This window comes from Lissotriton vulgaris, chromosome 3_1, assembly GCF_964263255.1.
Source record: "Lissotriton vulgaris chromosome 3_1, aLisVul1.2, whole genome shotgun sequence".
In the NCBI taxonomy this organism is placed as follows: Eukaryota; Metazoa; Chordata; class Amphibia; order Caudata; family Salamandridae; genus Lissotriton; species Lissotriton vulgaris.
In genome coordinates this window covers 2,111,116,673-2,111,131,722 of record NC_141689.1, presented here as the reverse complement: position 1 = coordinate 2,111,131,722, position 15,050 = coordinate 2,111,116,673, and the positions used below count along the sequence as shown (strand labels likewise).

General features: G+C 44.4%; 1 protein-coding gene across 1 annotated transcript in view; it reads right to left on the bottom strand.

Moving 5' to 3' along the window:
- NFXL1 (nuclear transcription factor, X-box binding like 1) overlaps window positions 1-15,050 on the bottom strand; it is a 680,877-nt gene that overhangs the window by 170,376 nt on the left and 495,451 nt on the right. Inside the window, exon 17 of the mRNA XM_086962681.1 lies at window positions 9,692-9,832. Within this exon, the coding sequence (XP_086818807.1) occupies window positions 9,692-9,832 (141 nt within the window). The remainder of the gene's footprint in view (window positions 1-9,691; window positions 9,833-15,050) is intronic.

The window sequence follows — 15,050 nt, the reverse complement described above, 5'->3', positions numbered from 1 at the left end:
CTGCTGATTTGAGACCGAAGCTCATCTCCTTAGCACATGAGGGTCACCTTGGCCAAACCCTGACGCAACAGCGTCTCAAGCTCAACTTCTGGTGGCCCGGTGTGGACTCCATGGTCTCCTCATGGGTCGAGGATTGTCCTACCTGCAAGGTGGGTGAGAAGAGACTTAAGGTTTCAGTGGGTTCTGAAATGGGTGCGTTGCAGTTCCCGGAAATTCCGTGGCACTCCATCTGCTTAGATTTTATAGGTCCCATTGCCGAACTGCCTATTTCCCAGAGGTTTGCTGTTGTCATTGTCGACTGCCATTCTAAGTGGTTGTCTGTGGAGTTTCTCAAGGACATCACCACGGCTACTACCATTAATCACCTTAAGTCTCTGTTTTTTAGAGAAGGTTTCCCTAATGTTCTTATAACTGACAATGGCACACAGTTGGTTTCGCATGAGATGCAAGCCTTTTTGTCTGATTGCGGTATTTCCCACCATAGGACCTCCCTCTACAACCCTCAGGGTAATGGCCTCTGTGAACGCCTTAATAGATTGGTGAAAGGCACCGTTCAAATGGCCCTCTCCAGTGGTTCTTCTGTCTCTTCCCTTGTTAGTGAAATGGTTTATGCGTATTGTACCACTCTTCATGGTTCCCACTCCAGATCCCCTTTTGAGATGATGAGGGGTAGGGTTCCCAGCACCAAACTCATTCCCTCTTGGCTCAAAGATTTGGTCTGTCAGTCTCTTTTAGGTGATGGTTCCAGAGTGGTCCCCAAGCTTTCTCGTAAGGGCTCTGTGTTTCCTTCCGGTAAGGGCGCTTCTAGTTGTAGTTCTGTAGGTCTGCTTCCTAGGGTCTCCTCTCGCAAACCTCGTGAAGGTGATGGGCCCTCCACCAAGGTTGTTGCTGGTAAAATTGCGAGAGGTGACCTTGTCAAGGTAAAGTCTGGTCGTGTTTCTGGCGGGTTGTCCAAGTTCCGTGGTCCTTTTCTCGTTTAGATGGTCTATCCCCACTATGTTGTCCTCTCCAATGGGGAGAAGTGGAACTTAAGGAGGGTTGCCCTCTATCAGAAAGGTAGCGTTAGTTCTGTAGTTGGTTCTAGTTCTGTTCCTGTCCCTTCTCCTGTCCAAGATCTTCCCTCCTCAGGCTTCATGCTTGTTCCTTCTCCGGATCCGGGTCCTGTGGTTCCTGCTCCTGTTAATGTCTTGGCTAGGGGTGATGGTGGAGGGGATGCTCCTGATCCCGCTGTGTCTCTTCCCAATTCCATTACTGATCTCGTTCCCAACTCCTTTACTGATTCTAACCCCATTGCTTCTTCAAGTCCTTCTTTGCCTGCCATCAGACCTCAAAGGAGCCACAGACCTCCTGCTCATTTGAATGATTTCTGTTGTGATTAGTTCTTTTAGAGGGGTGACGTGTGTCCCTTTCAATGCTTATTAATTTTGATGTTTTCACCGCTTATAATTACTTGTGTATTAATTATATGATGTTCTCTTTGCTTATAATTATTTGTGTTTGAATGCTTATCATTCTATGATGTCTTTTGCCTTTACTTCAGGAATTCTTCTTTAGTCTTGTGCTAAGTTTCCTTTCAATGACATGTCTACTCTTTTGTGTTAAGTTTCCTTTTATTCCTTTTGTTTTATTCTATGAGAGGAGATGTGTTGTATATTTATCCTTCTTCTATTTCCTTTACTCCACCACAATTCTTACCTGTGTCACCCATTCCAGAATGTATATGGCTCTGTCTCCTTCTAGTGTTCTAGCTGGTGACAGTTTGTGCCTGGCCAGCTTGTGTTGAGGTGACTCCTTCTGTTTCCTGCAATAAACCTCAATTGCTGCTCCTGTGGTCTCCTGATTATTTACTACACTCCCCAAAGAAAACTAGTGAGGAACAGCCTGGTTTATCTCCCATGGTGGATTTCATTTGGCTATTTGATAATGAATCCACCCCGGTAGATAGAGGTTACATTCTTAGCTTATTCTCGGAACTAAAGTCATTAAAGCTGATAGCTAGCAAGGATATTTTAAATGTGATGATTAATGTACATGACACTGTTCCGTACTCTAGGGTCACCTTTTGTTCCCTGATAGTAGACAACCTGGTTTTATAGAACTGTGACTATTTCTTTAAACGAAGGCTCGATATAACTCCTGTTAATGAATATGAGGAAAATCAAATTGCGTGCCCCAAAAGCCAACATCTGAAAGTTCCTAAGGCTTCTAATTTAGTGGTGCTAGATGAATTGGGCCCGATACAGAGTATTCTGTGGGAAATCCTAAAGATATAGTGGTTTCCGTGGACTAGAGGGGGGAGTTTAATAAATGTTGTGCCCAATGTGGCAGTTGCCCCTCAGACTCCAGACATATAAGATGAATTCGCCTAGTGGATTTGGGTTGCAAGAGCCCTGAATAACACTCATGCGGAAGCAGTAAGGAGTGCTCCATTGAGGTCGCCTGAGTGGGCTACTCTTGTCTTGGAACATCGCCGGTCTGGGATCCAATAAAATAAAATTAAATTCCATAAAAGTTATGAATCCTATAATTATTTGCTTACAAGAAACGTGATCCTGTAAAGAGTTGGAATGTGATGGCTATTTTGTATACTCTTGCTATGCTAATCGATCGCAAAGGGGACATGCTGGTGGGGGGTTTCTACTTTGCTTAAAAACTCCATTAATTGGAATCAGAAGGTTTTCTCCCACCCCTCAAACCTCTGTATATGCGTGAAGTTGGCATGTCTGGGAGATTCCGACACGCCCACTTCCGTCCTTGTGGCAAACTTTTATATCCCCCCCGGGAAAAATTTTGATCATCTTTTGCCTGTATTTTTTCTTTTATTCAGGATATAGCTATCAGGGAAGATTGCCCCCTAGTGATATTAGTGGGGGACTTAAATGCTAAAATTTTGAACTCTGCCTCTGGGATTAATGCCAATACTGACAAAGAGGAAATTTGGCACATTCCCGAGATTTTATTACCAAATAAAGTAAAAACAGATAAGCAGGGATTTCTTTTGCTTGATAGCATTAGAAGTCTAGATCTTGTTATCCTAAATGGGAGAGTGCCCATTGATAAAATAGCCCATTTTACCTTTCATTCTCAACATACTCGGAGCCTTTTAGATTATGTGATTGTTTCCTACCAAATGTTTGGGGCCTGTGATAATTTTTTTTAAGCTCGTCGATATGGAGCGACCATAGTATAGTGGACAGAGGCCTTTGATCTACCCTCACTGGACTTGGGGAACGCCGGTCAGGGCACGGCCACTTTTAATAAAGCAAATGGTCGGTCCTTTTGGACGCAAAAAAACATCGCTGAAGTAGGCTCCATTGTGAAGACGGCTTATGTAGAAAAGCAGGGTATTACTCATTCCAACATTATACTCTTTGTTGAGGCTCAAATGAAGAAGATTTGGAATCTAAGCTACACATCTTCTGAACCTCGCCTGTATAAACAAGATATGTCCCATATGATATCTTTAAAAAAAGCAAATAACCCTCTTGTTCGAAAACAGCATATACATTTCCTCTTTGGCCGGCAGCAGGAAATCAATCGCCTTAAGCGTGTGAGAAGATACCTCATGCTCAGTGAAAAAAGAAGGGAACTTGATGCTAAGTGGATAGGGCTGAGGGAAGCCGCAGGGATTCAAGAAAATATTGGTACTTGATCGCTGAATATTGCGATTCAAGGCAGAGAGCTACACCCATACAGATTCCAGAAAAGGACTGGGTGGATTACATCTCCCTATTATATGGAAATAATAGTCCAGTTTTTCCCCTGACGACTGATGGGGTTAAATTCGTGTCTACTGAAATTACTGAATTTGGTCCCCTACCAGGAAAGGAGTTGGTAAAGTCTATAAAGATTGCTAGAAACTCCGGCGCACGAGGGCCGGATGGAATCCCAATTGCAGTAATCAAAAAGGAGCCAAAAGCATGGGGTGATTTTTTAGAGCCACTTTTTAAATATTGTTTCTTTATGAATAAAATCCCCCTCTCTTAGAAGGGAGGGATTATAGTTCCCCTGTATGAAAAAGGATCGAAAACAGTGCTGACTAGTTTTAGACAGATTGCTCTTCTGGATGCCTCAGGCAAACTATTTGCAAAAAGCATATTATGCCATTTACAACAATGTGTTTGTGATCAGGATATTCTTCCACCGGAACAAGCTGGCTTTAGAAAGAACCATGGCACCCTGGATAACATTGCGGTTGTTCAGACAATTGTAGAGAAATATGTTTTCTCCCTGGGGATGCCAATTTATACAGTTTTTATCGATTTCCCCACAGCATTCGACAAGGTGGACCGTCGGACACTGTGGAGAAAATTGTCTTCCTTGGCATACCTAATCATCTTTTAGGTCTGGTTATGGAATTGCACACAGACACCTGGTGCCAGGTTCTGATGGGAGGTTCGCGGGTGTTATCATGTAAAATTAGAATGCACAATGGGCTTAAGGAGGGTTGTCTATTGGCACCACTTTTACTTTCTTTGTATATCGCTGATCTCCCTAGCGCTCTGAGCTCTGTAAGGGGGGATGCCCCCAAAATTGGTACAATGTCCATTGGCTCTCTATTACATGCAGACGATGTTGCAATATTTGATCTAACGCCTATTAGCCTGCAACGTCGTCTGGATGCTTCAAGTAAATATGCAGAGGCTCACTTCTTGAAAATTAAAATTGCTAAAAGCAAGATTTTGGTTTTTCGTAAGAAGGGGCTTAGAGTAAAGAGATGTCTAAGATGGATGCTTGGTTCTGAAAAACTGGAACTGGTTGACTCGTATGTTTACTTAGGGAAAGTTTTTTCCAAAACAGGTCGAGACTTGGAGCATACAAAACATTGTGTTAGTAAAGCGGTCTCCCAGGCAAGTGCATTAAACAGATTTTATAAAAACTTGCGGGAGGCACCACTTTAGCCATGTCTCATCTGTTTTTAAGGTCAAAATCCCTCCCTCGTTAATATATGCTGCCGAATTGTTGGACATGAATTATTGGTTCTTGTTTGATAAGGCGGAAGGACGAATCAAGCGTCAAATTTGTAATTTAAACTCTTCGGCTGGCCCACTTGTACTGCGCCTTGAATTTGGATTAGTCTCGTCCTTCATTTTAGCCCAGGCAGCGGTTCTCAGATGTGGTAACTCCCTCCTTCTGGGGGAAGAGGGTACACTTAGGGCCGCCCTAAGAATGGAAATATTTGGCACACTAAAAGAACAATCAACGTTTTTTAGGTCTTTTGTATGTGCAAATGATACTTTAGGTCTTAGTTTAAATCCCGTTTCTTTTATGCCTAAATCTGTTTTGAAACAGTTCTTAAAGAAGTTTAGATCCCCTATCAGTTTGACGAGAGACGCTGCTGTAAGCCAGTCCAGGTCCAGTATTGTGGTGGTCAGTGGGAGCACTTGGGGGAATAAACCATAGCCTTATTTAACTTGGAATATCCCTCATGGGATTAGAAGGCTGATACTCATACTGAGACTCAATCTGCTGCCTCTAAGAGATGTTACTGGCTGCTGGGATAAAACACCTCGAGGGAAGAGAATTTGTGAATTAAGCCAGTTGCAAATTCAAGATCTAAATCATGTTTTATTTGTATGTTCAAAGCTGCAAAGTGCCAGGCGAGTGTTCTTAAAACCAGTTTTTATCAGATTTAATATTCACTTTGCTTAGGATGCACGATCTTTGGTCTTGTCCCATCCGAATGAAATGGTTTGTTTTAAGATATTTCCAATTTTTTTTTTTTGAAAACCCTTTATTGCAGCATTCATATAATACAAGTATGGGCCTACAACCGCAGGGGCCGGCCGCTAAACATAATTAGAACCCATTATATCGCGGTACAACACAGCTTATCAGCCGACAACCCTGATGTCCGGCAGCGATTCAGGATAGAACTTGTATTAGAACGCATAATAAGTCACAGGATGTAATAGAGGTTTTATTTTATATTATCTAAATAAACGGATCAGGTGCCATACAATCAAACAAAAGGATACGGGGACAGACCAAGAGACAGGATATGCATCTAGAAACAGCCATGTTTGGAACTCTGGCGCCAAAGCTAATGATTCGGAGTAAACAACAATACAATATACATTTTCGTGAGCGCCAGTTCTCAGGGCCTGCCCACCCGGAAGTCCGACTAACATAAGAAGCATGAGCACTAAATTCCAGAACACAGTGAAATCAGAATAAATCACAAACTATACTGATCCTAAAGGAAAGAAAGGAAAGGGAGAAAAAGGCCATAGAAAATAAAAAAGGCAAAATAAAAAACCCCCTCCAACATCCCCACCCTGCACCCCTGCCGATGGCTATAGCCTAACCCCACTAGCAGCGTGCCTGTCACCCCAAGTAACTAAAACCCTAAAAGAAGTAAAAAGAAGAATGGAGGAGGGCATATTCGTATGTGCTCCCAGCCCCTTAGTCCTCCCGCCAGAAACAGACACCCCCTGTCGCAACTAGACGGATGTAGAGCGACCCTTATAAAAGAAAGTAGGGGGCACCGTGATACACCGCCCAGCCTCTAAATCAAACAATTGCAGATCGAACGTCCATAATAGCCATTCCAAACCGTCCCGTTCTAATTGATCTTAACCTTGGCCCTTTCGAACCAGCACACGAACCCTCCCGGCGAGACCCAAAAGTACACAAACGAGTCATAGAGGAGAAGGAGGTTATCGAGAGTCAATCCGTTACCACTTGTAGCTAGAAAGTCCACGAGAAGTTCAGGCGCAGAAAGTCTCCCTCTCCTATCTGGACAGTTCCTTGCCCCGGGGTCGTAAAATCTCCAAAAGGGAGAAGACAACCACAAGATGAGAGAAGATTCTACATGGTTTTCAAAGGGAGGGAGGCGAAAGGACACTATTTACCACTCAAGGTGGTGGAAGGTCCAGTAGCAGCTCAGTGTCCGTACTAAGTACTAGAGATACCAACAAAAGGAGGGGGTGCTGCACTGTTCCTGGAAAGAGATGAGAATTTAAGGAAGGTTTTTTAAGAAAAGATTTACCTGGCGTGGCCAAGGGTGTTACAATGGTACCCTGGGGCATCCATTATGTTGGATGTAATTGCCTCACACACCCCGAAGAGTGTCATGCTTCATCATCGGCGGTTGCTCCTCGTCGGGGAGGCGGTGCAACCCCCGACGGGCTCACCTCAAAGAGGGGCTCTTTGGCGGAGATCTTTTTCCAACTGCCTTTTGGTGAAGTGGGGGTATGTGGGCAGGATGGTATATTCCTATTGAACTGATTAAAAATGTAGCAAGGGGTACCTGAATTACCTTTATTCTGGGGGTCCTCTGGCTACAATTAAAAGGTGGGGCTAGCTTCCTAGGTGTCTACTAGTTAGGGTTGTGTGACCCTAGAAAAGGCTAGAGGTGCATGTGGTCAACATGTTTCTCGCTAGGACTCAGAGCGCTGAAGCCATATTTTAAGGGCTCATCTCTGGTGTACCAGACCGCCGATCCCTCATGTGGCCTCTTATAGAAGACCATTAGGCATAGGAGGATCCACTAAGGTAACTAATACAACACATATGAGATTAGCATGTTGTTGTTTTCACTTTGGTCCTGAAGAATCGCGGTGACTATAGCCCTAGCGAGAAACATGTTGACCACATGCACCTCTAGAAAAAGATCTCCGCCAAAGAGCCCCTCTTTGAGGTGAGCCCGTCGGGGGTTGCACCGCCTCCCCGACGAGGAGCAACCGCCGATGATGAAGCATGACACTCTTCGGGGTGTGTGAGGCAATTACATCCAACATAATGGATGCCCCAGGGTACCATTGTAACACCCTTGGCCACGCCAGGTAAATCTTTTCTTAAAAAACCTTCCTTAAATTCTCATCTCTTTCCAGGAACAGTGCAGCACCCCCTCCTTTTGTTGGTATCACTAGAAGATTCTACATCACAAGTCTCCGGGGGGGGAACGCCATTCGATACCTCCAAAGTCAATAGTGATTGAATGTGCGGTGGTACACTCACGACCTCGGGGACACCATCTTCCAGGGCACCATCTGATGGTTTCAATACTTGTTCCCCCACGGGATCCTCGCACGGAGTCAAAATGGCCTCGGCTTGAATGGCTGCAGATTGCTGTTCAAACAGTGGGGCAGGGTCCGGTACCACAAGTAGCATCCCAGATAGGCTAGCATCCATTTTATTCAATAAAACATCCACTTGTGAGTGAAACGCTCAAAGTTCTGCCAATATTGACCTCAGCGATGGCTCAGACACCGTTCGATCCATAGTCTCACGCCCGATACCGATCAGAATCACCTCCCTGGCTGAATCTGGCATTTCCGGGGGGGACAAACAGGATCTTGAAAGGGCAGACGTGGACGGTGACCCGTCGTTCTCTACAGCCGCGTTCACTTGGCTTAACGCGGCAGGGAGGGGCCCGACCCGCCGAACCCCGGCGGGGACCAACACCGGGTCCGTAGGATAGGGACCCCCACCCACAGTCAGTAGCAAGCACGGTCACCTCTCCATCAATGCTGAGCAAAGAAAACAATCGCCGCCAAAGTCGGGCGCAAAAGAAGCCTCCACTACGATTGACCGGACCCTGCCCGGGTATCTCAGCCGATGTTGTTGCGCTGCAGCCTGGCCTTGCAGATACTCGAGGCCCCGGCTTTACCGCTGGAACAGGCCACAATCTTCAACTCGATGTAACTTCGTCAAACCAGCCGATAAAATTTTTCGGATTTCACCATCGGAATGAGGAATAGTTCATTCACGCAGGGGCTGGGCGTGAAATCAGGATATTGTACAGGATCTTGTGGCGGGATACGGAGATCGGCGGAGCCGGGAGCCTAAGCAGCCATCTTGTTTGCCGTCGTAGCTCCTCTCAGATATTTCAATTTTAAAACATTTTTGCCTATTTACTAGAACATTTTCCAACAGTAGCCTTCTGGTTATGGTTTAATACCAACTGGTTGGTTATTTGATTTTTTCATGTATTCATAGCATTATTTGCACATCTTATAGTATGTTTGATATAAAAAAAAAATATTGGTTGGTTATTTGTTTATGTATTTATAGCATTATCTGCACATCGCTCAGTATGTTTGATATCATATATGAGGAAGACTTTTGTATTGTATGTAAGGTTTGTCCTTTTAATTATTGGTGTGCTTTTGCGAACCTCCGTAGAAGTTCCAAAGCAAAATGAATAAATAAATTGTGAAATTGTGAATTGTGATTTATCTCACCTCTCTTGATATTACTTGACTACATACATAAATGGCTCAAAATTATACTTTAGAATCCCTGAGCATATTTAAACCCAAGAAACTGCCATTGCTGCAAATGAAGCATGAATGTACCCCTATATAAAGGAGTCAAAAATATTTTTCTTCAGTTAACTCTATATCCAGACACTAATATAGATTTTTCTCAGTTGAAAATGAATTGCTGCATATGATTTGGTTATACAGAAAATCATGCCCTCTGCGTATGCCGAAAGCTATGCCTTGAACAGTAATTGCCTTCCCTTTCACGTATACACACACAGACCTAACTAAAAGTTCAAAAGCCAACTGAAACGCATGAATTCTTTTTGAAATACCTATCCAAAATTCAGTGATATCATGAGAAAGAAAGATGTAAGAATTTGTTGACAGTTCTGGAAATAATCCATTGGTATACTACTGTTTTTTTATTTAAAATGAACAACAAAACACACAATAAGCTGTTCCGCTCAAGGCAGTCATACCTTTTTTGGCCCACTACAATCATTAACTTCAGTGACGCGGTGGCATTCCTTCATACAAGTGTGATTTTCACAATCCAGCAACCGCCCGCACCGTCTCTTACATGAGAAAGGGCCAACCCGATGACAGTATAATGGGCTCACCTGAAAAAGGAAGGTTAAAAGAAATGTTGACGTTGACAGTCAGTCACACAAAACCTTGATATAAATACATTTAACAGTTATATTTTATTTTTCCCTGAATTAACAGTGGAAATCATATTCTTGGGGGACCAGTGGAAGTAGAATATTGGGACAAGCATTTTAAAAAAATGTGTGTGTGAATTGCTTTAGATTTCCTCTGTTTAGCTACCATTCCACATCAACATAATATTCAACACAAAAATTCATAGAATGCCTCCGTTTTGACTCTCTGTCTTAATACCCCTTATTCAATGACATGCTAAATCTCCTTTCCTTTCTTCTTGTCTTTCCTTTCCATATTTCCAGGAAAGAGTGGTATCATCGGATAGCTGAAAGGAGGTGGGTCGCAACCCAGAAACAAAGCCACCAGACTGCATATTGTACCTGTATCCCTAACGATAATAACCCCCGCCTACAACTGTAATGGTGTGCACTTCCACAGTGAGCTGCAGGCATGGAAATGTTCAGCGCTGCAAACTACACATATATTCTATCTCCTTTCAGTGCATCGTTTTGACTGTTGCCCAGGATATTTTAAAGGCATCCATTCACTTACTTAAATCACAACTCTAATTAATCCACTCATTGTTTGCAATCTGATTCTCTAGTGGCTCTCTGCCCACATTCGACCATACATTTACTACTTCTGTCTTATGCATCTTGCACAACATTTTTCTACAGCTTGCATCTCCATCCTTCACCTATGTATCATCAACCTACCACCTGCCCTTGCAAGCCTCAGTGGACAAAATAAAATGTATATCACACCAATGTATAATTAACCACAAATGTTGCAGAATTCCCTTAATCTCTACTACCTTAAATTTGCTTCTTTAACATTACACTAAAGATCCTCTGCTATTCTATGTTGTCCTGCTGCTGTCTTTCATGCCTCTACCTTTCTAATGTATCTCCTCTAATCTTTTATCATGCATTCCACATCTTTATTCCTCTCCCTCTAATCCTACCTAGTCCATATCTTTGACCACCTTTTCAATGTCTGTTAATCCATTTATTTTCAAAACAGTCTCCCTTCTCACTCCTTGCTAATTCATCTCTGTTAGAAATTGGGTTACCGGTTGACTGGGGTGTGAGCCCTGGTCAAGCAGCAACCACAGTCCTATTCGGGTAAAGTCACAAGCAAACCCCCAATTAGCCTGTGCTCAACCTCTGGTAGCTTGGCACAGATCAGTCAGGCTTAACTCCAAGTCAATGTGTAAAGAATTTGTGCAACACTTCAAACAGTAAAACAGTGGAAACACCACACAAAACACTCCCACAACATGTTAGAAAAAGAGATCTCAATTTAATAAATAAAACAAGACAAGAACGACCAAAAATCCAATTAGTAGAACCAGAGATACTGAATTTCTAAATGTTTAAGTAAAATAGCACCAAAAAGCAATAGGAGCCAACTGCGGGTATCTAGTCGCACCGGACCAGGACAAAGTCACAAGTTCAGGCCCACCGTGATGGAGCACGGGTCGGCTACAGGGACCCAGTTAGAACAAAAATACTGTTATTCCTAGTTTGCAGAGTGGAGCATGGATCTGGGTCAAGGGTGTGTTGCGCAGCCAAGGCGATGAGTCGGTTCAGACATGCGAAGGGCCTGTGGCTTAGCTCCTGTTGTGTCAACGTCAGGTTTCCAATCGATGGAGCTTGCGAAGTAACCAACCGGGGGTCGAGGATGCGATGCAGAGTTGAGGCGATGCGTCGATTCTGATGAGCGGAAAAGCTGCAATGCAGAGTTTCATCTTAGTGCCTGCATTCGAAGGGTGATGCGAGGATCTGCATTGGGGAAAGAGTTGCACAGCGACAGTTCTGAAGGCGATGAGTCAGTTTCAATATGCGGGGTGCAGTGGCGATGTAAGTCTTTTGCGAAGGGTTCAATCCATGCAGTGTTTGTCAATGCGTTGGTTCTGCTTGGAGTTGCGCCTCACTGCAAAGCGGATGCATCGGTTCTGTAGGGCTTACAGAAGGGCAAAGCACCTTAAGCCCACTTTCAAGGATCCAGGCCTGGTGTTGCAATGCTTAGTAGGGAAGACTCACAGATGACAGAGTACAGGTGCAGAAGCAGGGCTGTTGAAGTCTGCTATGTCCCTGAGACTTCAGATCAGGAGGTCAGACAACTAGACTTAGAGCCAATCAGGAGATGCAGGTCCAGAAATTCTCACCCAGGCAAGAGGGCAGCAGATTAGCACAGCAGAACAGGAGTCCAGCAGAGAGCAGTGCAGCAAAGTGGCAGTCTTTCACCAGCACAGCAGTCCTTCCTCGCAGAGTACCCACAGGTACAGAAGTGTACCAAAGTGATGGTGTCTGAGGACCAGTCTTTATACCCAGTGGTGCCTTTTTAAGTAGGGGGACTTCTAAAGACATGCCTTTGAAGTGTCATAATGTTCTGCCTTCCCTGTCCTGGTTCCAGACTAACTAGAGGGGGTATGCAGCCCTTTCTGTGGGGACAGGACACAGCCTATTCAGATGTAAGTGAGGAAGGGCCCAGCTCCTTTCTACCATCCTGCCAGAGATGCCCCCTAAGCTCCCACTGTGTGTGGCTGTTTAGGAGGAAAACATAAAGCCCCACTGCCAACTATACCTGGTCATGTAACCATAGACAGGCAGCAGGCACCAAATGGCTACGGAAATAAAATGCCAACGTTCTAAAAGTAAAAGACACACAGATGATGGGCGGAATACAGAGCAAATCAAACATTCACCCCAGTCAAAAGATCTGGGTTTAATCCATTGTTCTTTTGCTCACCATGCCACCCAAGTTTAGACCCAGCCATATGCAAATCAGTCCCGACCCTGTGCCTCATGGGAACGGTCCAGCCCAAACTGCAAAGCCAGGTCCTCCCTGGACCGGAAACCAGCATCCTTGGACCGGTGGCATTTTCAAAATTGTAATTTCAAATCCAACTTCACCATAAGTTATGATTTTATAAGTAGGATTCCAGAGACACCAAATTTGAACAAGCTATACTTTCTATTTGGAATTATGTTTATAAAAATGAATAAGGTAACTCCAATGTTATCCCATGCGAGATATAGGCCTTTCTGCAGTGAAAAATGAATATAAGAGTTTTTCACTACCAGGACATGCGAAACTTAAAAGTACATGTCCTGCTTTTTAAATACAGGACACCCTGCTCCATGGGCTGTCTAGGGCCTACCCTAGTGGTGACTTATATGTGTTAAACAGGAACGGTTGGGCCTACCAAAAGGTTTATTTTGCCAGGTCAAATGGCAGTTTAGACAGCAATGCAGGCTGTAAATTGGCAGCCAGAGATATTTAAAGGGCTATTTAAGTGGGTGGCACAACCAGTACTGCAGACCCACTGGAAGCATTACATTTACTGGCCCTGGGTACACATAGTATCACTTTACTAGGATCTTATATGTAAATTAAATAATGGCAATTGCGCATAAGCCAATATTACCATGTTTAGCATTGATTAGCAGTGGTAAAGTGCTCAGAGTTTTAAGGCCAACAAAAATAAATTCATCAAACAAGCATTTGCAATGCAATAGGTCTCGCATTAGGAAAGTGTGAGCTATTGGTATTGTAAATGACCATTTTTTTAATATGTGTTGGCTTTGAAAATATATAAATTAATAGCATTGATATTTACAAAGCCAATAGCTTACACTTTCCTAATGTGAGTTCTATTGGCTATGGCAATGCTTGTTGGTAGAAAGCAAGGACAGTGCTGTTGTGGTGCTGAGTGATGCTGTTGTGGTGCTGAGTGATGATGTGGTTGGGCTGAGTGATGTGGTGGTGTCTCAGAGTGATGTGGTGGTGTCCCAGAGTGATGTGGTGGTGTCCCAGAGTGATGTGGCAGTGTCCCAGAGTGATGTGGCGGTGTCCCAGAGTGATGTGGCGGTGTCCCAGAGTGATGTGGCGGTGTCCCAGAGTGATGTGGTGGTGGTGTTCGTGAGTGAATGTGGTGGTGTTCGTGAGTGAATGTGGTGGTGTTCGTGAGTGAATGTGGTGGTGTTCGTGAGTGAATGTGGTGGTGCCTCTGAGTGATGCCCCTGAGTGATGTGGTGGTGTCCCAGAGTGATGTGGTGGTGTCCCAGAGTGATGCGGTGTCCCAGAGTGATGTGGTGGTGTCTCAGAGTAATGTGGTGGTGTTCGTGAGTGATGTGGTGGTGTTCGTGAGTGAATGTGGTGGTGTTCCTGAGAGATGTTGTGGTGTCTTTGAGTGATTTGGTGGTTCCCCCTGAGTGATGTGGTGGTGCCCCTGAGTGATGTGGTGGTACCCCTGAGAGATGTGGTGGTGTCCCAGAGTGATGTGGTGGTGTCCCAGAGTGATGTGGTGGTGTCCCAGAGTGATGTGGTGGTGTCCTAGAGTGATGTGGTGGTGTCCCAGAGTGATGTGGCGGTGTCCCAGAGTGATGTGGCGGTGTCCCAGAGTGATGTGGCGGTGTCCCAGAGTGATGTGGCGGTGTCCCAGAGTGATGTGGCGGTGGTGTTCGTGAGTGATGTGGTGGTGTTCGTGAGTGAATGTGGTGGTGTTCGTGAGTGAATGTGGTGGTGTTCGTGAGTGAATGTGGTGGTGCCTCTGAGTGATGCCCCTGAGTGATGTGGTGGTGCCCCTGAGTGATGTGGTGCTGTCCCAGAGTGATGTGGTGGTGTCCGAGAGTGAGGTGGTGGTGTCCCAGAGCGATGTGGTGGTGTCCCAGAGTGATGTGGTACTGCTTGCCTTGTTTCTTTAAGTTATTACTCCACTTAAAAAACATAACTAAAAACATTGGCATTTACAAATTTCAATAGCTCCAACTCCAACAAATGATAGACCTATTGCATAGCTTTTTTTTTTTAGTGAATTGGCCTATGGCTCGTCAAATGTGCGGTTTACAGTCATTTATGATGAAATACAGAAAGCAGACGTTTATCCTGCATTCAAAATATGATTACAAGGCAGAAAGAAAATGAATGTGGTTGACGGAATCATATCACATATGGGGTTGCAATTCATGAATGAATTCATTAATTCGAGGTGAGGTAAATTCTCAGCATTCGTATGCAATGACGGTACGTGACTGAAAATTAATGCATCTGATCTGGCTACATCAGTGACTACGATAACAGACTTTAACAACGTCCTTGTGCATCTTAGCAAATGCACGTGCATGCTCGAAGTAGCAAACGCAGGCAAGCCCACAGCGTGGCTCTCTG